Source organism: Neovison vison, chromosome 4 (genome assembly GCF_020171115.1).
Source record: "Neovison vison isolate M4711 chromosome 4, ASM_NN_V1, whole genome shotgun sequence".
Classification (NCBI taxonomy): domain Eukaryota; kingdom Metazoa; phylum Chordata; class Mammalia; order Carnivora; family Mustelidae; genus Neogale; species Neogale vison.
In genome coordinates, this window is record NC_058094.1 from 190,343,442 (window position 1) to 190,368,484 (window position 25,043).

The 25,043-nt window shown below is 40.5% G+C and overlaps 1 protein-coding gene across 3 annotated transcripts in view; it reads right to left on the reverse strand.

Moving 5' to 3' along the window:
• The window catches only part of AOAH (acyloxyacyl hydrolase), a 161,616-nt gene that overhangs the window by 116,975 nt on the left and 19,598 nt on the right, over positions 1 to 25,043 (reverse strand). For all 3 annotated transcript variants that reach the window (XM_044246374.1, XM_044246375.1, XM_044246373.1), the window contains 2 exons: positions 11,678 to 11,744; positions 3,904 to 4,003 (listed from right to left, as the gene is read on the reverse strand). In XM_044246374.1, coding sequence (XP_044102309.1) covers positions 3,904 to 4,003; positions 11,678 to 11,744 — 167 coding nt within the window. The remainder of the gene's footprint in view (positions 1 to 3,903; positions 4,004 to 11,677; positions 11,745 to 25,043) is intronic.

A 25,043-nucleotide genomic window follows, 5' to 3' on the forward strand; every position in this document is an offset into this window, starting at 1 on the left:
CTCCTTGTCTCAATTTCTTCTCCCGTAAAATAACCCCCGCCCCCTGGGAGCACTGTTACATGAGATCGCACATGTCAAGGGCAGTGCTGGCATATCATCCAGACACCAAACACGTGCCTGGCACAAGGGAGGCAACAAAGATGGCAAGACACAGACCTGTCATCTTGATAAGCTTACATCTTAATAAGAAAATCTGTGTAAACTTAATATTTTAATATCTCTGTGCTATACTTTCCTCACCTATAACATGTGGACAACAACAATACCTATTCATAAGATTAAATGATTCATGTACCTAAAGCATTTAGAACAACACCCTCACATAATAGCACTTCAAAAGGTATTTAAGATGTTAGTGGAGAATAGAGTTAATATTTTGCGGAGAGGATTAGGAATTATCCTACAGAGAAAGTGACAGAGACATGAGCTCAAAGGATGGGCCTGGTAATGGACAGGGCATCCTGGATGGAAGGAATGATTGAGAACAAGGGCACAGAGGTGGGAAGATTGGGCACAGAAGGTGAGCTCAAGGAAGAGCCAATCACTCTATTTTGGCTGCCGCAGGGGGTACCCAAGGAGAACCATGGAAGTCCAGGAAGGCTTTTTGAGAATCCTGAAATGCTAAGTGAAAATGTATACCTAACTGGGTAGGCAATATAGAGATTGTAAGCCAGGCACAGAGACAGGCACTGGGAAAACTAATGTGTCCATGAAATAAGGGAAATCAGAATTTTCACCAGCGATGCAAAGGATAAGCTAGAGGCACTTTATTCATTCAACAAATATGTCTTTGTTATGTGTGAGGCAACCTAGGCATTGGGTGTACAGTGGCGACCAAGGCCAAGTCCTCTGGGAGGTGACAGCATAGTGGGAGAGATGGACAGACAATCACCCAGTTCTATCGTTTAAAACAAGGCAGGTTCTGCGGAGGGACCTACAAGAGCTTCAACAAGACGGGTGTATAGGACGCGTCAGGGATGCACTCCCTGAAGAAGCAACACATGAGCTGAGATCTGAAGGACGAGGGAGAAACTGATTTCCGCATCAAGGCACTGGGGTGGAGTTCAAGATCAAATTTACCTTACAGAAGGGCCTTTCTGGCATCAATGTGGAGAATTTTTTGGAAAGCAGGCAAGAGCAGAATTTGGTTGGACTAACTGGGAAGATAGAGCAGGAGTGACCCAGAGGATGATTTGTGTGTGTGATACCGTCACACACACAAAACACAATGACCCTCACAGGCAAAAGAAGCCAGACGTGGAGAAGACCATGTTGTATGATTCCCTCTATGTGACATTCAAGAACAGAACTTGATATGCATGAACTAATCTGTGGTGATAGACTTTAGAACAGTGGCTCTCCTGAGGGGTAGGTATTGACTGGGCGAGTTATGGGGGAGGCTGTTCTGACAACAGACTGGAAATTATTTACATCTTTAGTATGTAGGTAATTCTACCCACTAATTCACATCTGCTTTGCAGGTGTGCCACAGCAATGAAAAGAAGGTCTGATATATACCATGAAAAAAATACATGCTCAAAGTGTAATGTTAAGGGGGCAGAGTAGGGTAAGAAATTACATACACGTTATCGTAACTCTCAAAAAATCAATATAATAGCAATTAATTTAAAAATTAAAAAGAAAACATCCAAGATTTTGACATTGGTTATTTGTGGTGGTGGGAATTCAGCAGACTGATGCAAAGAGACAACCTGGGGAGGATTTTTAGAAACATTGACAATGGATAAGAGATTAACCAACTGCTCTCAACAGGTTAGGGATACGAATCCCAGTTCTGTTCTTTCCTAAGGGAATGACCTTCAGCAAGTTACATAACCCCTTTACCCCAGTTTTTGTGACATTAAAAAAGGGCTCATAATGAACAATGGTGCCTCCATCCTGGAGTTATCTGGGGAACTAAATAAGGTGACGGGTAAGCACAGCACCATATAGGACAGTGAGTCCTCAGTAAGTATCAGTTGTTGCTGTTAAAGAAATCTTGGAGGCGGTGGGACGCCTGGGTGGCGCAGTTGGTTAAACGACTGCCTCTGGCTCAGGGCGTGATCCTGGAGTCCCGGGATCGAGTCCCACATCAGGCTCCCAGCTCCATGGGGAGTCTGCTTCTCCCTCTGACCTTCTCCTCGCTCATGCTCTCTCTCACTGTCTCTCTCTCTCAAATAAATAAAATAAAATCTTAAAAAAAAAAAAAAAAAAGAAATCTTGGAGGCGGAAGAGAGGGAAGCTGTTCATGTTTGCACCAACTGCCCCTCTTATTTGGGGCACTTGGAGGGAGGGAGGCTGGTGATAGGGATTTAAGGAGGTGGGTGAAGGTCCAGAACAGCAACTAGGGGAATGTCAAGCTGAGCAGGGAGCATGGCCTGAACATTTCTAGGGTGAAATCTTCCCACCTGCTCTGAGCCAGCTAGGACGGCTGGAGCCATTCTGAGTGAGGAACTACAAAGGGTGTCATGACGGGAAGACAAGGAAATGGTATTCTGAGTATAAACTGCATAGGGTAAGAAAATAAAGAAATGTCATTTTACATGGGATAGTTTAAAGTTGAGCATTTTGTGACTATATATAACTGTGAGTGTGATGTATATAGAATGTGATGTTATTTAAGGAAATGACGAAAAACCCCTATCACCTGCCTTTATACATAGAGACACGTTTCCTCTGTACGTTATCAAATAGTGAATTATTATGACACCATATTCACATGCTATTTGAACGTATGAAAAAGAAATTTTTAAAATTAAAAATGCCTATCCCTTCTAGAAACAAGTGGATTCCAAAGCTTCTCAGGTAGATTTCAGGGACATGTAATTGGCACATGGTCAGTCACTTAGGAAGCATGACATGTGCTCATACTCTAGGTATTTGCACCTTTTTCTTCCTTCTCCGGGGGACAGGCTAATGATGTTTAATGCTGTCAGTCGGCAGCATCATGTTCATTGGTTAGGCCGCAAAGTGTTAAACTGAATTTATTTCAATGAGAGTAAAAAGGAAATTACATATGAAACAGAAACCTATTGTGTCATACACAGAAAAACTACAATTCTGGAATAGGAGGCACAGAATTTTCTTTTCTTTTATATTTTCTTTTATTTTTATAGGAAGCTTCTGAAAATTCAGTATTTTGAAGCCTAATTAGATCCAATATTATACTCTCACCCAGAATGTGAGCTGAGAATTTTCTCAACATTTGCAGTCCTGTCTAGTGCATTCCAATTGAAAATTGTCCAACGTGATACAATGCACACAGGGTGTTCTGAAGAGCTATCTCTGAATAATAATGATACTGATAATAGTGATACTGACTACCGCTTTTATTAAGACTTCTTTACATAGCAGGGATTGTGCTGAGCATCTTGGGTGCCTTAGCTCACTTACTTCCTACAGCAAACCTATGAAGGAGTTATTTCAGGCATTTTATTATACCCATTTTATTGGTGAGAACAGTAAAGGTCAGACCAGAGTGACCAACAGCTCAGGTTTTCCCAGGACGTGGGAATTTTAGGACTTACCCCAGGAAAGTCCTGAGCAAACTGGATGAGTTTATCTTGCTATAAAAGTGACCTGCTTGATTTTTAAATGTTAGAAAGAAATTTAACCTCTTCTCTTCTTGGCTGATTAGATTTCCCACTTAATGCAAGCCCAGTTCTAGATTATAGTCTATGGTAGTTAAATAGAAAAGACATTCTTTGGCAACATGGTGGAGGGAGGGGGAAGGGTCTGGGTTAAAACTGGGCAATATGATTTGACACGATGTAGTTGAAAATGTCATCTTGCCTCTCTCTGTTCCCAAACCACTGGGCCTGCGAAGCTGAACCTCCCTTTACAACATTTTCAAAGGGCTTGCATGTCACCATAATCTGACATTCAGAGTGAAAACCCACTCACCTTGGGAAGTGGATAGAGATGACACAATGGTTGGCCGGGGTCCTGCTTACAAAACTCCAGGGTATGACACACCACATCAGCATTAATATCTGTGCTAAGCCTGGAGGGAAATGGGACAAAACAAAGGCTATTTAAGATCTCTCAGGCATTAGGAAATAGAGCCTATTTCAAAGGAAGGTAAATCCCCAGAATGGATTCTAGCATGGTGTTTGAGTCCAGCCCCATGTAGGTGCCAGGTCACAACCATCTCCTGCAGTGTTGTTCTCTCCTCTATGTAGAAGAAGGTCCTGGGGGTGGAAAGGGGGCACGGACAGCACTGAGCTGTGGTCAGCCTCTCACATGGGCACTGTGATTCTTTTCAGGAAAAGCCACAAATAAAACTGGGAAAGGAAAAATGAATGGGGGTTATAATTTGGTGGAAATAATATTTTAAAGTTTGCTAGGACTTATAGCAAAAAATCATGTGTGATAAAGCCTTAAACACCTAAAATTATTTTTAGGCATAATCCAAATTTCTTTCCCTTTAAAATAAATACATTTCTTTTAGAATAAAATACAATAGAGTTGACTTCCCCCCACCCAAGGATGGTGCAAAGAAAGTGTTCTTCAAACATTTTGGTTTAGATCTAGTTTGAAGGGGCTAAAACAAACCTTCCATATCCATTTCCTACCTGACACTTCCCAAACCCTTCTTACCAAGAAGAATGAGAACAATGTGCTGCTTCAAATGAAGGAAGAAATAGAGTATCATTTTCCAAGTAAATCACGGATTCAAGCCCAACCCAACCCAAATCAAAACAATGAAAAGCATCCATAAATATAGGATGATCATACCTAAAGACTAATCTCAGAAAAACAGATCTAGATATTCTTCTCAGCTCACATGATCATTTAACTGTCCTCCTTCACCTTATAGGGGCAGGTTCCTGGCAACTGTGTTTGTACTCCCTATCTCTTGGCCAGTTGTTTGGACCTCATTGGATGACATTGGACAAGCAGGATCAGTCAGATTCTCTCTTATGGAAATTTAGAATTAGTACTTAAAGATTTCAACTTCATTCTGGGCTGTTCCCAGAATAAAAAGAGCCATCGTGACTTGGGACTGTAATGTCATCTTCTGCCATGTGGAATAGCAGTTGGAAAGCTAATCTCTAGGATGGGGTACAGGGGTGAGAATCCAGTCTCTGCAGTGAGGAAACCTGGGGAGAATATGCCCGTGTTCCTTGTGGCTTTCAAGTCCTGATGCCATCTCTGTCTGAGGCCTGGCAAGATGGTGTCTTAATTTTTTTGAGCCACTGAGTTAAGAGGGAAAAAGAGAGTCATTTGCTTGTCCCCAGGGCTCTTTCGTGAGAGGTGGAGGGAAAGGTAACAAAGTAGAAAAGGAGGCCACATCTTCTAAGTTGTGGGGCAAGCTGTATATGGCAGATAAAGTCTATTAGCAAACTAATGTCTACTAAGGGTCAGTAAATCAGGAGAGGGTAGCTGTTTTCACACATCTGTTCTCAACTTAATGGTTCATTTATTTAACTGATGACTTCTTTCTTTATGGGGGTATAATATTTAGTGGGCTCAGGAGGGTGATAAATAGGGCTCTGCTTAACCTTTTTTTTTTTTTTTTTAAACCTACAGCCAATATCCCATCTGTGGTAATCCAGGACCACTAACTAATCATATGACATCCAAGATCTACTCATTTTCTCTGCAAGTAGAGCACAATTTCAAGTAAGTGAACTTGATCACTGGACTGGTAATGGGGTCCCCACAGTCAGAGAGTGAGGCTGATGGTCTTTACGTTGAGGAATAGGAGTAGAGAACTAGGTATGTGGTATTCTTCCCAGAGTCCTCTAAAGTCAGAGCTTCATCATCAAAAGACTGAAAGTGAGAAACGGTCCTTCAGACAAGAATAGAAAATGCTGAGCCTCATAAATCCAGAGAAGTGTAGGGCCACTAGAATGTACAAGATGGAAAGAAGTGCCAATGTGTGGCAAAGAAGTAGCATGTGTGCTCTTCACCAGCCATGGAACAGAAGGCTCAAGTGACTCATAAAATGTGAAATCCTTAGGAAATCTCCAAATTCTTTTTTTTTTTTTTTTTAGATTTTATTTATTTATTTGACAGACAGAGATCACAAGTAGGCAGAGAGGCAGACAGAGAGAGAAAGGAGGAGCAGGCTCCCCACTGAGGGGAGAGCCTGATGTGGGGCTCCATCCCAGGACCCTGGGATCATGACCTGAGCTGAAGGCAGAGGCTTTAACCCATTGAGCCACCCAGGCACCCCAGAAATCTCCAAATTCTTAATAACTATTCCCACCCAATATTGTTTTCCTATAGCAGCAAAAAGACCAAAATAGTCACATTTTAGTTTACTTCCTTTTACTACCCTTACTGGTACAGAGGTGTGCAGGAATGAGGCATGTGGTGGGGGAGCAGGGCTGGTGGGGAAGGAGGCGTTAACACATTTGGCAGAGCTAATTAACAAGTTTAATTAGGATCACAGTAGAATGAATTCAATGAGGATGATCATCACCATAAATCAAAAGAAGGAAGCAAGGTCAGGGTTAACAGACAGTGAGAGTAACAGCCTATGGCAGGGAGTAAGGACAGGACCTTCCACACATGAAAGCTCTCAAATTTAGACCTTGACATCACTTTCAAAGAAAGTTTAAATATTAATATATAGTCACAGAAATATACTCACAGCACTGAAAGATCTTCCTCATGCAACTTAATAATTTTATTCCATTTCTAAACCACATCCATAGCATGTTATTAATTTATTAATTTCCCTAAATCTTGTATAGTAGTCCTCCTCTTATCTGTGATTTTGTTTTCCATAGTTTCAGTGACCAGTGGTCAGCTGTGGTCTGGAAGCTGATGATTCTCCTTCTAACATATTATCTGAAGGTCAAGAATAGCACACACACCCCAATATTTGTAGCAGCAATGTCCACAATAGCCAAACTATGGAAGGAACTGAGATACCCTTCAACAGACTAATGGATAACGAAGATGAGGTACATATATACAATGGAATATTACTCAGCTGTCAGGATTAACTAAAGGATTAATAACCACCATTTGCATTGACATGGATAGAACTGGAGGGGATTATGCTGAGTGAAATAAGTCAAACAGAGAAAGAAAATTATCATATGGTTTCACTCATATGTGGAACATAAGGAATAGCATGGAGGACCACAGGAGAAGGAAGGAAAAACTGAATGGAAAGAAATCAGAGAGGGAGACAAACCATGAGAGACTCTGGACTCTAGGAAACAAACTGAGGGTTGCAGAAGGGAAGGGGTGGGAGGGGGAGGGGTAACTGGGTGATGGTTTTTTTTCCAATGATTTTATTTATTTCTTTGTCAGAGGGAGAGCATAAGCAGCGGGAGTGGCAGGCAGAGGGAGAAGCAGGCTCCTTGCTCGTGGGATCATGACCTGAGCTGAAGGCAGTTGCTTAACTGACTGAGCCACCCAGACATCCCTGGATGATGGGTATTAAGGAAGGGCCTGTGTTAGGATGAGCACTGGGTGTTATATGCAAATAATGAATTGTTGAACACTACAACAAAAACTTGTGATGTACTATATGCTGACTAACTGGACATAATGGAAAAAAAAAAAAAAGTAGCCTAACTCTACATCACAATGCCTTGTCACTCAGCTCTCTTCACTTCAACATGTAGGCATTTTATGATCTCACATCATCACAAGGGTGAGTACAGTGCAATAAATATTTTCAGAGAGAAAGAGAGACAGAGACCACATTTACATAACTTATATTACAGTGTATTGTTATAATTGTTCTATTTTATTATTTTTGTTAATTATTTCCTATGCCTAATTTATAAATTAAACTTTATCACAAGGATGTATGTATAACAAAAAATAGTATATATAGTTCAGTACTGTCTGGTTTCAGGCATCCACTGGGGGTCCTTGGAATGTACCCCCCCTCTGAATAAGGGGGTGCTGCTGTAATTATCTTGTGAATGGCACAGATATTGCTTTGTATTTTGGGTGTCTAAATAATACATTAATTACATTTAAGGTGTACTATGTTATAAACCCTGTTACACATTTTCTTCTAAAAAATGTTAGTAGTTTAGGCATCTCCTGATCTCTGAGAGTTCCTAGGTTTGGAATACAAGGGCTTAAGATTTAGAGGCAAGCATAAATAAATCCCAGGAAGCAAAGTGAGATGTACAGAAGACAAGCATCAGCCTTGCTATGGCAACAAATGGCACGATGGAAATCAAAAGCAAGTAGAGGAGGTCCTGGTACTGGCTAAGATTGGCTGCTCCTGGAAGTAGTCCCTCCCTGCACAACCCAGGCTCTTGGAGGAATGCCTGAATGCTCAGGTGTCCCATTTCCCAAAAACATCCTGTGGCTTGACAATGGGCAGGAAATGTAATTGCTGAATAATTAGTTCATGAATCATTGAGAACTGACTGGTATCAAATAATGAGGAGGGATGCCCTCTGGGTTAGGAAACACATTTAATCCTGGAAGCCTGAAATTCAGGTAGAACTAAATCATAAGGTTGTCATTTTCAGCATCTATAACAACCCAAAACTATATGTGATTGATTAAAACAAGTTGTAAGAAGGGTACAGTCTAAGAGAAGAAATGTCTATCAGCAAACAACTAATATGAGTACTGGAAAATTACTCACAAATCAAACTAATGGTGGACTGAGCCATGAAGAGCGATGATTTACTACATTTGACTTTCTTCAAATGGCCCAGCCCATACTAAGGAGTATTTGTCATCTTAGTATTTTGAGTCATCTCACAGGGAAAAATGTCCTCCCCTCCCCGACACCTACTCAGGGTGTGCTCCTCTTTTGGTGGTTTGCTGGCACCATTCTTCTCTATCACCTTGTATTCATTTGTTGTCATTTGAGGTGGGGACTGTCCCTTGTACAGTTCACATCTGCAGTACCTAGTATAGTGTCTGTCTGTCCTTTCTGATCCTTGTGCTTAAATGTCTCCTGCACTTGCCACTCTCCAGGCAGCTACAGAAGAGCAATGGGTTTCTCCACCAACCCACACCACAGCCCTTTTGTTCCCAGCACACGTGGCAGCTAATCTCTGGCTCCCCCTTTTGGGTATCCGTATGCCCTGCCCTTTTTAGCTTATGTGACTTTTTCCCACCTACCTTTCTGGTTCTCTGATCTAGGCTCAGCAGAACCTCTCTGGTCAAGCTGACATTTCCCCCAGAGCACTTGGCTTATACAAGGTATATAAGCAGATTCAATGAATAGGCTAAAAAGTTTTTCTTTTTCTCATTTAATATGTTCAATCTATTTCTTTGGGGCAGTCTAGTCATAGCTCATAGCTCATCTGTAGTGATACTTTTGTTCTTTTAAAATAATTAATTAAACAAGCATTTATGGAAGGCCCTCAATATATATTGAAGACTCAAATATAGCATCAAGCCCTGAAGATTCAAAGCCTTCTCTTTCTTCCCCTCCTTCTCTCCCTCCCTTCCTCTTTCCCCCTTCCCTCCCTCCCTCCCTTTCCTTCCTTCCTTCTTTCCTTCCTTCCTTCCACATATTCAGCATTTTGCTCTCATAAGGCTTTCAATCTAGTTAGCGACTCAGAAAAGTCCACACTTTTACACGAAGGTGGGGTAAGTGCTGTGCCAGGGGTTTGCATGGGGCCCTAGGTGTGAGTGAGAGAGAAAGAAAGAAAGAAAGAGAGAGAGAGAGAGAGAGAGTGTGTGTGTGTGTGTGTGTGTGTGTGTGTGGTGGTCGTGGTGGCAGCAGTTGACATGTCTGTCTTAGTCTGCAGAGGGTCAAGAAAGCTTCCACAGGAAGTGACCCTGGAGCTGAGGTCTAAAGAAGTAGAATTTGTCTGGGGTAGGGGTTTCGGATGCATCAAGCAGGGCAAATGTCCTGAGGCCAAAACATTTGGTGTGTGTGTGTGGAGAATTACAAGTGGTTTGGAGTATGGAAGGGATAAATCTGAAAACGTCCTCAGGGACTGATTTATAAATAGCCCTGTGTATGCCACTAAGGAATCCTGCTAATGGCATGAATACTGAAGAATTTCACGTTTGTACCATATTAGTTTGGCATTTAAAAGACATTGGCCAGCTAGAATGTGGACTGTCAGCTTGCAGGCCAATGGGCAGACCCAGAAGCCTAGAATCTAGTTAGGAGGCAGGGACAGTAATAGAAGTATGAGTTAAAAAGAAAGTGTTCCTGCCTTCCAAATACTCACAGTCTGGGGTCATTAGAAATCATTTACCATAACAAATTGAGGTACATATTGATAGAGGCAGGTGCAGAGCATGACGAAGCACTCATGACCACTGAGGACTGTATGATTTTCAATTCCTCTTGTCCTTAATATTCTGCCATTCTAGGCTACCTAGCTGTGGGGAATGATGCTTCCAAGACTCTCTGCTTTGAGTCTTATGGCATATAAAAGAGGAATCACATAAGAATATTCATCATATCATTCACAAGAGAGAAAACCAGTAAACAATCCCAAAACCCATCATTGGAAGAGTGAAGGAACTGACTTTTGTAGAGGCACAATATTCTATATAGTCAGAGGGAATGAGCTACAGCAACAACACTAGGTTATGTTATGGATGAAACTTAGACATATAAATCAAAGTGGTATGTCCCAGAAGATTATATACATTGTGTTACCCACTTCATAAATTAAAGAAATAACTAATATATGGTTTAAAGCAATATATATATAATAAATGTAGTAAAATTCTAATTATTTTATGTAATTATATTATCATTCATTATAATGATTAATCATTAAGCTATTAATCCTATAATATTTGATTAAGATTAATTTTCTATATTTGATTGACATATTTCTTATATACTAATTATTGATATTGCATATATTTGTATATTACATATATTTATATTTATTGTTCTTTATAAATATATTACATATATTTATTAGCATAAATAAATATATATAAATTTAATATAATATATATTAACATAAGTATTTATACACATATACGAAAACTACAAAAAAAGAAAGCAAGAGAAAGATGAACATGGAGATTATTACTTGGAAGGAGAAAAGCATGAGAATGACAGAGGAACTGGACTGTTAGAGTAAATTATAACTAAGGTCCTAGACTTGGTTTTTTGGGTGGTGGGTTTGGAAGCTAATTACATTATTCAAAGTAACTAAATCATAAATGTAAGAAAGCCATGTATGGATCCTTGATGAGAAAATGCCATGAATAGGAAGGAAAATCATTTATCTGATTCAGTGCACCTGAGCTCAAAATAGAAAGAAACATAAGAGACAGAAGGAAACAGACTGATGATAATGACATGCATGTGGGAACCTGAGAGGCATGGGCTGGGGCTAGGGAAATGGAGAGGGCCAGGAAACCCAGGAGAATAGCCTAGGAAGAACACAGCCTGGGACCGGAGCAGGAAGAGAAGGGAAAGGCTGGGGCTCCTTGGGGAGCTCAGGAGAAAGGGTTAAATGCTTAGGTCCAGACAGTAGGATCTGGTTACTTGTTGGTAAAATTCCTTCTGAGATGCTCTTGAAGAGAAATCGAGCTAGGTGCCACACTGTAATTCAAGGGGAGTCTTTGCCTTGAGTAACAACCGATCTGAGTCAGGTCTGAATGCTCCACTACTAACAAGAACAAGAACACAGCTCAAGCCCTTGTTCTGTGAATACATCCTGCTGGAAGTGGAACCAGCTGCCTGGCAGCTTTCCTGTTGCCCCCATGTCCCAACACCGGACCCAGGTTACTGTGCCGGCATACTCACAGTTTTATGAGGTCCGGTCCAAACATTCTTATTACTAAATAGCAGGTCGTCTTCAAGAACAGCTTTTCTAAGAAGAAATAAAGAAAGGGAAATAGATTATTTTTTATTCTGATGAATTTAACACATGAGTTAAAAATAATCATCTTTACTAGGAACTGATGCTGAATGATTAATTTAGCATTAATTCAAGTGATTAATTATAAAGGGTTTAGGAAAAATGTTACAGTTAATGTATTCATTAAAACCTCATTTTAGGATTATGTGAATGCCACTTTGTTTACCGTGCATGATAAAGATCACCAGTTTATTATAAAAATACAGTTACATTTTTGGGTTTTATTTTCTTTTGTACAGCAAGGAACATCTGAATGTTGATGAAGTTCTCCTTTGTTGAAATAAAAGAAACAGAACTCACATTGAAGTAAGCAAGCTGAAATATAGCTTTGTTAAAAATACACTTCTTTTGTGTTCATTCAGGGAAAAAAAGATTGCATTTAGGCTATTTGGTTTTGGGTGTTGGTATTCCAGAGACAGGAGACTGTCAAGATCCCTGCACAGCTATCTACCCCAGAGACACACAGACCCCCCACCCCCACCAACACATACACACATTAACAAAGCAATCCCTGTGACAGTGCAGGGATGCCCTGTGGATTGATCTGCACAATAAAACCTATGAACTCTCTGGACCTGTTTTTCCAGCTTGTAAGTCCACTGTGAAACCCTGGGAATTAGAACCTTAGCACAATTAGGACAGATGGGCTATCCTGGGAAAAGATGGGAACCTCTCCCTGATGAGAATTTATCTTGTCATGCTTAACTCAAACGGGGCTACACACACCTTGCCTGGAGGGCAGGTAGTGAAAGAACAGCATAAATATGGGGAACTCAGGCCAGTAGTTCATTTTTACTCAGTAGTAAATAATGTAAATAGTATTTTTGTATTCCGATAGATCTATTGATAGACTTCTTTTTTCCTACAATAAAGCATGAACTTCAAACACACTGTGCTTTGGGAGTAGGAACTTAAAACCATATCCCCACACTGACCTTCCAGAAATGAAAAGAACCATCAGGGAATACTATGACATGTGATGACAGCAAATTAGATAACTAGAGGAGATGAAAAAATTCCAAGGAAGACAGGATGTCAAAACTGACTCAAGAATAAATAGACAATCTTAATAGATGTATAACAAGAGATTGAATTAGTAATCAAACGCTTCCCCCAAAGAAGAGCCCAGAACCAGGTGGCTTCACTGGGGAATGGTACCAAACATTTAGGGAAAGATTTTCTGAATTGATTTTCTCCAAAGAATATATATGAATGGCCAATAAGCGCACGCTCAACCTTTTTAGATATTCAGGAAATGCAAATCAAAACCACGGAAAGATACCACTTCATACCCACTATGATATGCTATAATAAACACAACAGATTAGCAGGTACTGATGTGGAGAAATTAGAATCTTCATCACTGCAGGTGGGAACAGAATACGGTGTAGCCACCTTGATTAATGGCCTTATAGTTCCTCACATGGTTCAACATACAGTTGCCATAAGATCCAACAAGTACACTTATAGGTTTATACCCAAAAGAATAAAAAATATACATCCACACAAAAATGTGTACATGAATGTTCATAGTGGCTTTCTTTAAAATAGCTGAGAAGTGGAAACAACTCAACCCTAATGTCCATTCACAAATGAATGAATGAACTAAGTGGGTTATATCCATACAATAGAATGTTATTCAGTTACGAAGACTAATGGAACTCTCCTCCATGCCACAACATGGACAGTAAAACCATTATGCTAAGTGAAAAAGATGTAATTGTATTTATATGAAATATGCAGAAGAAGCAAATATGTGGAGGCAGAGAATAGACTCATGGTTGTTTGGGTCTCTGGAGGATAAATATTTGGGGTGGTGAAGCTTAGAGGTGCTAGGGTCCTTTTTGATATAATGAAAATGTTCTAAAGTTTGTGGTGATGAAAAAGGGGAATTTCAGAACAATATCCCCGATGGATATGGATGCTAAGATTCTCAACAAGATCCTGGCTAATAGGATCCAACAGCACATAAAAAAGATTATCCACCATGACCAGGTGGGATTCATCTCTGGGTTGCAAGGATGTTTCAATATTTGCAAATCAATCAATGTCATAGAACAAATCAATAAGAGAAGAGAGAAGAACCACATGGTCCTCTCAATTGATGCAGAAAAAGCATTTGACAAAATCCAGCAACTGTTCCTGATTAAAACGCTTCAGAGTATAGGGATAGAGGGAACATTCCTCAACTTCATAAAGTCTGTCTATGAAAAACCCACAGCAAATATCAGCCCCAATGGGAAAAAGCTCACAGCCTTCCCATTGAGATCAGGAACACAACAAGGATGCACACTCTCACCACTCTTGTTCAACATAGTATTAGAAGTCCTAGCAACAGCAATCAGACAACAAAGAGAAATAAAAAGTATTCAAATTATAGAAGAATGAAACTTGACCATTCTCTTACACCACACACAAAGATAAACTTGAAATGGATAAAAGACCTCAACGTGAGGCAGGAATCCATCAGAATCCTAGAGGAGAACATAGGCAGTAAGCTTTTCAATATCAGCTACAGCAACTTCTTTCAAGATGTGTCTCCAAAGGCAAAGGAAACAAAAGCAAAAATGAATTTTTGGGACTTCATCAAGATCAAAAGCTTCTGCACAGCAAAGGAAACAGTCAACAAAGCAAAGAGGCAACCCGTGGAATGGGAGAAGATATTTGCAAATGACAGTACAGACAAAAGTTTGATATCCAGGATCTATAAAGAACTCCTCAAACTCAAGACACACAAAACAGATAATCATGTCAAAAAACGGGTAGAAGACATGAGCAGAGACTTCTCCAGTGAAGACATACAAATGGCTAACAGACACATGAAAAAATGTTCATCATCACTAGCCATCATAGAGATTCAAATCAAAACCACACCAGTTAGAATGGTCAAAATTAACAAGACAGTAAATAATGTGTGTTGGAGAGGATGTGGAGAAAAGGGAACCCTCTTACCCTATTGGTAGGAATGCAAGTTGGTACAGCCACTTTGGAAAACAGTGTGAAGATTCCTTAAGAAATTAAAAATGGAGCTTCCCTATGACCCTGCAATTGCACTACTGGGTATTTACCCCAAAGACACAGATGTGGTGAAAATAAGGGCCATCTGTACCCCAATGTTCATAGAAGGAATGGCCACAGTCGCCAAACTGTGGAAAGAACCAAGATGCCCTTCAATAGACGAATGGATAAGGAAGATGTGGTCCATATATACAATGGAGTATTATGCCTCCATCAGAAAGGATGAATACCCAACTTTTGTATCATCATGGACGGGACTGGAAGAGATTATGCTGAGTGAAATAAGTCAAGCAGAGAGAGTCAATTATCATATGGTTTCACTTATTTGTGGAGCATAAGAAATAATAAAGAGGACATGGGGAGATGGAGAGAAGGGATCTGGGGGAAATTGGAGGGGGAAATGAACCATGAGAGACTGTGGACTCTGAAAAACAATCTAAGGGTTTTGAAGGGGCAGGGGGTGGGAGGTTGGGTGAGCCTGGTGGTGGGTATTATGGAGGGCATGTATTGCATGGAACACTGGGTATAGTACATAAACAATGAATTCTGGCACACTGAAATTAAAAAAATAAAAATAAATAAATAAAATTTGTGGTGATGGATGCACATCTCTGGGAATATACTAAAAGACACTGAGTTATACATTTTAAATGGGTGAATTGCCTGGTATGTGATTATACCTCAGTAAATCTGTTTGAAAATAAAAACATCTCCCTTTTCTCCCGGGGAGCTCCTTGTCGGGGCACTGCAGTGGAGAGTGTCGAGAACCTCGGATGTCCTAGGACTCAGAGATCGGATTTCAGCACCTGTCCACCTGCCTCTGACCTTCGACTACTTACCCTTTCTGGATTTCAATTCCTTCATCTGAAAAAGGTGGGACAGGGACTCAGTCTTCTTCACTAGACCATCTAGGAACTTGGGAGAATTAAGTAACAGACATTCAGAATTAATGAATCGGCAAAGCACTCTGCCAGCCAGTTGCAAGTACCCTGACACAGAACTAGTTTAGCTGAGAGCTGGGCAATAGTTTGCTCTTGCAGTACTTCTTGGAAGAGAAAATTTGCTTTCTTTCGGGTAAAATAAAAGACGTTGGGGTGTGTGTGTGTGTGTGTGTGTGTGTTTGGAACCTCGCTTTGCTCAAGTTGAAATGAGTGGCTGCAAGTGTTTCCCCTCGCTCTCTGAGTCGGACCATCTGAATGACCCATTTCTTGAACGGATTCTGTGATCATTTCTCAGATGGATTCTATGATGCTTAAGAGTGAGGGGCTCCTGGAGCAATGGCTGGTCTGAAGCATGAGATGGCTCCTTGACAGCTAAATTCTAGATCAGCACAGTAGGGTACAGAGTGAAGACATGCAAAGTCCCCAGAGCAAGCCAGATAGAGCCTAATCCCCATGATCAGTTGTAACCTCGCCATTAGTGATGGAAAACAAAGTTGCTCACATATTGTTAGTTACCTGACTTAAAATGTACACAGTTAAACTCTCTGTGACCAGGAAGGTACGAGAGCATTTAATTTCTACAGAGTCAGACTTGGAACAGCATCGGAGAAAAAAAATCGTGGCCATTCCCAAGGGCAAAGAAGGGTTAAAAAGGAGCCAGTGAGCAGTCATCATACTTAGATGTACACAAGTGTATGTAAATAACACCAAGCACATTCTAGGTTGTCATTCACCTTCACATTTACTGTGAAGAAGTTTCTCATAAGAATCTTTTGAGGGAGTGTTTATTCTTACCCTTGTTGTATAGGGAGGAACGTCCAGGTTTAGAGAACTTAAGGCCCCAAGTCACAGATCGGCCAACTGGTTCTGTTAGAGATTGTATTTTTTACTCTGAAAGCCCATGTTATTTGCAGCATGACTGTCAGGTGTACTTAGGACATTTTATTTGATGCTTTGTCAACTCCAAGTATGACAGGGTCAGTGACAGACTAAGTACTGGTGAGAAATTTGAAGCACAGGGAGATTAACTGACACACAGCTAGTTTTGAGGCTATGTGTTTTCTAGCTTGTTCATAGATTTTCAGAATCTCCAGAACACGAGGAGAGTTGCCTTCCTCATTTCAATCTACATGAGTTTTTAGCTATCATATTCCATGAAGATAAGATTTTTGCAGAGGTGACCCCCAGAAGAGTGAAGTTCCGGCAAGGGTCTCAGGGCATAGGAGTCTGCTCACCCCTAGGGAGAATGATTCCATTTATCATTTTTTCATTAACAATTCTGAGATTCTTCCAAGGTGTTTACTAATGAGAGCCAGAGGCAAAAGCAGTAGGTGAAACGGAAGGTCAGTAATGCTTTGCAAAATTCAAAAAAAGAAAAAAAAAAAAGTCTTCTCAGGCAAGAAAAAGCCAACATGATTTGCTGAGTGATTATTCTCAAGAATGTTGTTTACATGCTTTCAGTCTGCTAAAGTTATGTTTTCTGAGCTTGTGTTGCTTTGGAGGTAAAAGCAATACTATTTTAAAATAGTTTTTAAAATAGTATCTGTGGGGGCGCCTGGGTGGCTCAGTGGGTTAATCCTCTGCCTTCGGCTCAGGTCATGATCTCAGAGTCCTGAGATCGAGCCCCACATCGGGCTCTCTGCACAGCAGGGAGTCGGCTTCCCCCTCTCTCTCTGCCTGCCTCTCTGCCTACTTGTGATCTCTCTCTCTCTCTCTGTTACATGAAGAAATAAAAAATCTTTAAAAAAATAAAAATAAAATAGTATCTGTGTGTTGAAATCCATAATTTCACTTCCTCTGTCCCCATTCTCATGGCTCAGCAGACAGGAGGCAATACTGGGGTTCAGGTAGGCACTATGGTTCAGGCCTATTTGATTTCAAGAAGGAAAAGTCCTGAGGTAGGAGGCCGAGTGTCTTTGTCTCCCTCTACCATCTGCATGGCCATTCTACGCCCTGGTTTCCACTTCCGTAAAATGGAAACAGTAAGGCCCACCCTAACTTAATGTATGTCAAATGAAAGAGCCTTTACTGAACTGAGCATCTTAATTTTTTAAAATATTTTATTTTATTTTTTTAAAGATTTTATTTATTTGTCAGAGAGAGAGAGAGAGAGCAAGCACAGGCAGACAGAATGGCAGGCAGAGACAGAGGGAGAAGCAGGCTCCCTGCTGAGCAAGGAGCCTGTTGTGGGACTCGATTCCAGGACGCTGGGATCATGACCTGAGCTGAAGGCAGCTGCCTAACCAACTGAGCCACCCAGGTGCCCCTTAATATTTTATTTATTTATTTGACACAGAGAGATAGAGAGAGACATCATAAGCAGGCAGAGAGGCAGGCAGAGGGAGAGGGAGAAGCAGGCTCCCCGCCAAGCAGAGAACCTGACTCGGGGCTCCATCCCAGGACCCTGAGGTCATGACCTGAGCCGAAGGCAGAGGCTCAACCTGCTGAGCCACCCAAGGCACCCCTGAGCACCTTATTTTTATCCAGAGGTAAAACATTAATTAATAAAATGAAAATAACCCCAAGCAGCATTCTTAATCCTTTGAAATTCTTTCAGTTGAGAGGTAACCCACCCCAGAAACTGAAATACCTACTTTGCTTCCTTTGGTAAAAAAACAACTTTCATTTTACCAGAATCTGACCTTCTGCCTCTCATTTACCTCAGCCGACACTGAAATGTCCTGCGTTGAGTCAGAAGGAGCCCAGACCATACCCCAAAGACCAGCAATCTTGGTCCCTGTTGTGCTACATTTCGCTAGTACATTAGGACAAGGTCATCTAGGAAGGAGAATTTTTACTGAGCCTTTCATCTTTGAACAACACAACCTTGCCTAAAAAGAGAAAATCAAACACTAGGTACAAATGGTGATTATCTTCAGTGTGGTCTATTACACGGAAATGACAACCAATAAACAAATCTTAATGATAATTATGACTGTTTTCACTTTTTTTCCTGTTTTGTGAAATGGTAATAATGTTTTCCTCTTCTTTCTCTAATCCAGGGATGTGAAAATGCAAAGTAAGGTTTATGATACACTGTAAACATCCAGTAATGGGGGATGGGTCAGGAAAATATGGGACATTTATGTGGTGAAGAACTGTAGAGTAATTAAGGGACTTGACCTAAGTCTCTATGTCTTAACATAGATCTACAGATCTCAAAAACATACTGTTGAGTGAAAAACAGAAGTTGCAGAGCTATACATACAGTAGACATTACTATGAAAGCAAAATCCCACATGGGGAGGATTCTGGAAAGATAATGTTGAAGGCAGAGGAATTTTGGAATTTCTTTGAGTTTCTACCTAAGAGGGGAAAAAGAGCTCCTGGAAAGAAAAACCCCCAATCCATGGACAATTGTTAGAACATAAGTAGGTATCTCCATGAACCCCAAAACACATTTAGGCAAGGATAAACCACTCATGGCCACAAGACCTATGGGTTATCAACGTCCATATGACAGAAAGTAAAGGGAAGCAATGGAATGCCAGAGAAACCTGAGAGTAGGGGACTCCCCAGATAGCCCATAGGTATTGCTCAGAAAGTATGGTGGGCCAATTAAAGAACAGCACCCGAGACTGGGAGGGGTTTGGCCCACTGTGACAGATGAGTACAAAGGGCCCAAGGCCAAAGGACTAAGATGGCTGGCTTGTCCAGGCATCTATAAATTGCAGAAACTGACCTGCCAGAGCTCCCCAACAGGACAGTGTGCATAATGAGGAGAAACTGCTGGGTTTGGAAACAACACTGAGCTGGACAGAAGCAAAGGAAAGAGAAAATCCAGATAAAAGTGGGCAGGGAAATAGTCAGAAACTCTCTCAGCAAGCAAGCTTCTGTGGTTTGTGTGTCTGTGTGTGTGTTTTAACACTACACAGGAACAACAAAAAAAGTTTTATGCATTCAGAAAAGTACCCTGAACCACTTCTCTTTAACTAAGAGTTTTGGAAAACTAATTTCACATAAAAATGAGCAACAGAAATGTATCTAGGTCAACTCCCATACAAAGTTATTATAAGAAAAAAAGAATAAGGAACAGAATCACATCCTTATAGATAGCAAAAGCATGCCAGAAAGTCAAGCCCAAAAAGGACTAAAAAATAACATAGTATTTCGTAATGAGTTAAGAAGCATTAATAAAATGTTACAAGTCGTGAAAGAACAACAGAAATCCGAATTAGAATAACTCAGACATGGAATAAAAGAACTGAGGGAAAAATACAAGATTAAAAGAGAAATGAAGTCTAAACTAGAGTGTATACAGGAACTGAACACAATAGCTAATGTCTTAAGTAAAATACAAGGTGAAAAGGAGTACAACTTTCAAGAGAAAAAATAAAGGGATAGAAACTATTCAATAGCTAGGCAACATATCGAGGTTAGGCAAAGAAGATTCAAAATACGGATATTAGAAATCTCTGAAAAAGAAAACCAAATCAATGAAACTGAACAAGTAAACAACTTTCTTGAAATTATAAAAAAATGTACTCTGAGGAACAATCTGGGGGGTTTGAAGTGGCGGGGGTGGGTGGGAGGTTGGGGTACCAGGTGGTGGGTATTATAGAGGGCACAGCTTGCATGGAGCACTGGGTGTGGTGAAAAAATAATGAATAATGTTTTTCTGAAAATAAATAAATTGAAAAAAAAATGTACTTGAGAATATTCTCTGTGCCTGACGTCAACATACAACAACTAACACCAAGACACATTCTACTTAGATGACTGAATTTTGGAGAAGAAAGGAAAAAGCAATCTTTGAATTTCTAGGCAAAAACAGCAAGTGACTTACAAGAAAAAGGGAATTAGATTACCAGCCGGCTTTTTAAAGACACATTTAAGATACTTAGGGAAAGAAATTGTGTGCCAAGGATTTACATATCCAGAAAAACAACTGATTTTCAAGTGTAAAGGGCACAGAGAGCTAGCTATTGACAGGCAAGAATTCAGGGAATATTGTTCCCATGAGTCCCTCCTGAGGAATGAACTTTAGACAACAGCTCAGCTACAGAGACATCCTCATAAGGGCTGGTGGTGAACATCAATCAAATAGTTGCTGATGGGACCGAGACAAAGTGAGGGCGGGCAGGGAATGGGTATCATCCGTAATAGCTGTATGCTCAGGGCATATAGTCAATGACTAGAAAGGGTGGAGAAACAGGAAAAGTATATACAAAAAACAATGTTAACTGCTCTCAGTGATTATAAAGTATATTAATGGTAGCAGGACGAGGATTAACATTCTGAGACGTTATATATGTAATGAGGGAGAGGTGAATGAGTAATGATGGGATATTTTATCCCTCTGCCCTTGAGAATTAGGCCTTCAAGTATGGAAAGAAGAGATACAGATATGATTCAGAAGAGATTAAGAAGAAAATCCTGTCAAGAAAAGTATCCTGTAGGGGCGCCTGGGTGGCTCAGTTCCTTAAGCTGCTGCCTTCGCCTCAGGTCATGATCTCAGGGTCCTGGGATTGAATCCTGCATCGGGCTCCCTGCGGAGCCCGCTTCCCTCTCTCTCTCTGCCTGCCTCTCTGTCTAGTTGTGATCTCTCTCTCTCTCAAGTAAATAAGTAAAATCTTAAAAAAAAAAAAAAAAAAAGAATCCTGTAGTCCTGAATTTGAAGTGTTAGTATGAACTCACTAGACATTTTGTCTTAAAATTATATGTAATATAGGTAAATGTATGTATATATAAATTTATGTTTTTTTCCTAGCATTGTCTACTGAAGAAACCCAGAAAGAATGACAAACTCAGTGGCCAATGAACACCCAAATTGTGGTCTTAAAATACTATTTCCCAATAATGGAAACCAGAGCTTTTGAGAGAAATGATTGATTTCAAGCCTGGGGCTGGAAAAGCACAAGTCAGGGCTGGAACATCTTGTATCAATTAGTAAGGAAGCTATCAAAGGTTACTTAGACTCGTGTCAAAGGGACTCAGGAGCCAACTTGAAGTTCCCACTGGTCAAACATGATACAGTTTGAGTTACAGAAGGATGGTAATTGAAAAAAACAAAACAAAACAAAACAAACTCATGAAATACATATAAATTCAAGAGTTCATATTGGTATTTTAAAGAAAAGTGATTGACTACTGTGGGATGATCATAGAAAGGCAATGAATTATTTGAAAACTGGCAAGTAGAGCAAAGGAATCAGGAATGTATCTGGACTTTCCTACTATAAACATTATCATTAGTGACTGTGGGGAACATGTCTTTAAAATATGATGAGGATGAGGGAAGTGTCTCTAATGCATTTCCACCACTAAATATAATATGAATGTTATATTAGAATAGCACCATTTTGCAACTCCCAATGAACTAATAGATCGGGTTATTGAGCATCAACAGCTGCTAATATCACAAAAAGGAAAAACCACATTTAATGGCATCTCAATGAAAGAAAACATCACCACTTATAGTCTTGCCAAAGAAATCAAACTGGAGTCTGATCAAGCCTCTGGATCTAGCTGCAAATTTTCACGAAATACAGAACACACAACAACATACTCAACCATACCACAGGGAAGCAATCAGCAAAATCCAGGCTGTGGGAAACTCTACAGAGCAAATCCCACAATTAAATTACATGGCGAAGAAAGGGAAGGAAAGAAAACTTGTAGATTAAAATAGACTTAAAAGACATATCAAACATTTTAAATACATTTTTTAACCAAAAACAGGTTAAAAAATTATTCACTGAATAATACCATACATTGTTTATTAATTCATACAAGTGAATGTGAAAGTATAAAGCTCAACAAGAGCAATACTCATCAAATTCATATGAGTGGTTCCCTCTAAGGAGATTGGAGGAGAATGGAACTGGGGGCAAGGGGAAGCCAAAGGGTGCTTCAAGTTTATCTGCCACACTCTAATTCCATAAAAGAAAGATGATGTAAATATGTCAAAACCTTAGCAATGGTTAATCTGGGACACTGTAAACACATCTGTTCTATTCTCTCTTGATCTTTAAATTCCAAGAAATTTAGCTTGTGAATGCATATTATAACTGGATGCAGTAAATCCTCCAAAAATGCTTCTGTGCTGTTCACACAACATGCTGTATAAACCCAAGACACAGACGCCATTAGTCTAGCTTTCTTACTTCGAGAAAAAATTCATCCTTGATGAATTTGTTTCTTAACGTTAAATCAATGACAATTTGATTCTCAAAGAAGTTTACCCATTGTGATTGTTCACTTAATAGTATTCTATAAAGGATCTATAAAGGAAACAGAATCAGCATTTTCTCAATTTTGTTGAGATTGAAAGAGAAATACACAACTTGTGTATTTTTGTACCTAATCAGTTTTATTCATTCTAGAAGATGGAGATAATGTTAAATTATGATTGAATCATCAAACATAATACCTATTCCACCCAAATCTGCAAATTCACTAATTATGCTATTTCTTTTTTTTATATAAAATTTAGATAGTTAACATATAATGTGTATTGATTTCTGGAGTAGAACTCTGCGGTTCATCACTTACATACAACACCCAGTGCTCATCGTAACAAGTGCCCTCCTTAATACCCATCACCCACCTAGACCATCCCTCACTCACCTCCTCACCTCCCTCCATTGACCTCCATCACCTCCCCCAGTTTGTTTTCTTATCAAGAGTTTCTTATGGCTTGTTTCCCTCTCCCCCTTTTTTTTCCTTTTCCCCCTTCCCATATGTTCCTCTCTTTTCTTTCTTAAATTCCACAGAGTAAATGAGATCATATGATATTTGTTTTTTTCTGACTTATTTCACTTAGCATAATACTCTAACTTTATCCATGTTGTTCCAAATGGCAAGATTTCATTCTTTTTGATGGCTGAGGAATATTCCATTGTATATGTATCACCTCTTTATTCATTCATCTGTTGATGGACATTTGGGCTCTCTCCATAGTTGGGCTATTGTTGATAATGCTGCTATGAACATTGGGGTGCATGTATCCCTTCAAATCTGTACCTGTGTATCCTTTGGGTAAATACCTAGTAGCGTGATTGTTGAATCACAGGGTAATTCTATTTTTTAACATTTTGAAGACCCTCCATACTATTCTCCAGAGCGGCTGTACCAGTTTGTATTCACACTGTCAAGAGAGTTCCCCTTTCTCCTCATCCTCACCAACATCTCTTGTTTCTAGTGTTATTAAATGAAAAAATAAGAAGAATAAAAGAAATATAGAATACAAGTAAAAAGGAAGCTCAATCCTATTTCCCCTCTAGCTGAAGCTTTGCAGCACTCAATGATAATAAACTTGGTGGGAGCTAGTTGTTTATGCTGGTCAGCTGCGGGAGTGTCCGCTGCAGTGATTCTCAAGCTGACCTGTCTCCGTTGGAAACCCCTCTCCAGGGCTCAGTGGGGTGAGGCTTGGGGGCCAGGGCTCCGGCCTCCACTAGGTGGCGCTGTTTTTGCTCCCTGAACGCTTATCAACGCAGACGTGCGGGATGAATATGGCGGCGCCCTGCTCTTCAGCCTCGGAGCTGACAGTTCACATCCCCTACTCTTCTGTGAGCCCTGTGTATTTTGTCCCCTGTGTATGCTAGAACCCTGCATTCACTCTGCCTGTGTCCAAGCCTTTTTATTTCTGGCATGTGACTGAATTTCAAAACCAAATTTTGGGGTGGCCCACCCCTCAAACCATACTGTTCCCCTGGGAGAGATTCTCCTCACGCCTGCCTGCCCTTCCCAGGAAAGGGGTCGCCAGACCGACGGGGGGTCCACACTTTATAGCGGAAAGCCTGCACGAAGTCCCGCTGCTGCTCTCTCGGACCTCTGGCTTCTATGCCTGGGCACCCAGGCGCCCCTTGGTGCCACACATTCTTCCTGAAACCCAGGGGATCCTCAGACTACCTTGTCACTCCTGGGATTCTGTCCCTCTTCGCCACCTGAGCACCTTTAATTCTGGCTTATCTGCCCCCATAAGGATCTTAAAAGTTCAGATTTTGCGTAGAGAGGCCTCTAATACTTAGCAGTAGCTCGCCCAAGCAGGTTCCCTCTCTGCCCCGTTTCCACAGCTCAGTCTCCCCCGGTGAATTTCTGCGCTTCCTACCTCCCAAAAGGTGGTCGCTTTTCCACATGGAGCCTTGCAGTTCTTTCTGACCCCGAACGGACTTCTTGGGTGTTCAGAATAACTTGATAACTATCCAGCTGTGTTTGGGGGGCAAGAGGAGCTCCGGGATCTCCTACTCCTCCACCATCTTAACTCCTCCCCCCACAACTTGTTTAAATCATCAATCAGTTCTTTTTTTTTTTTTTTTTTGGAGGATGGGTAAGTGATTTAATTGAGATC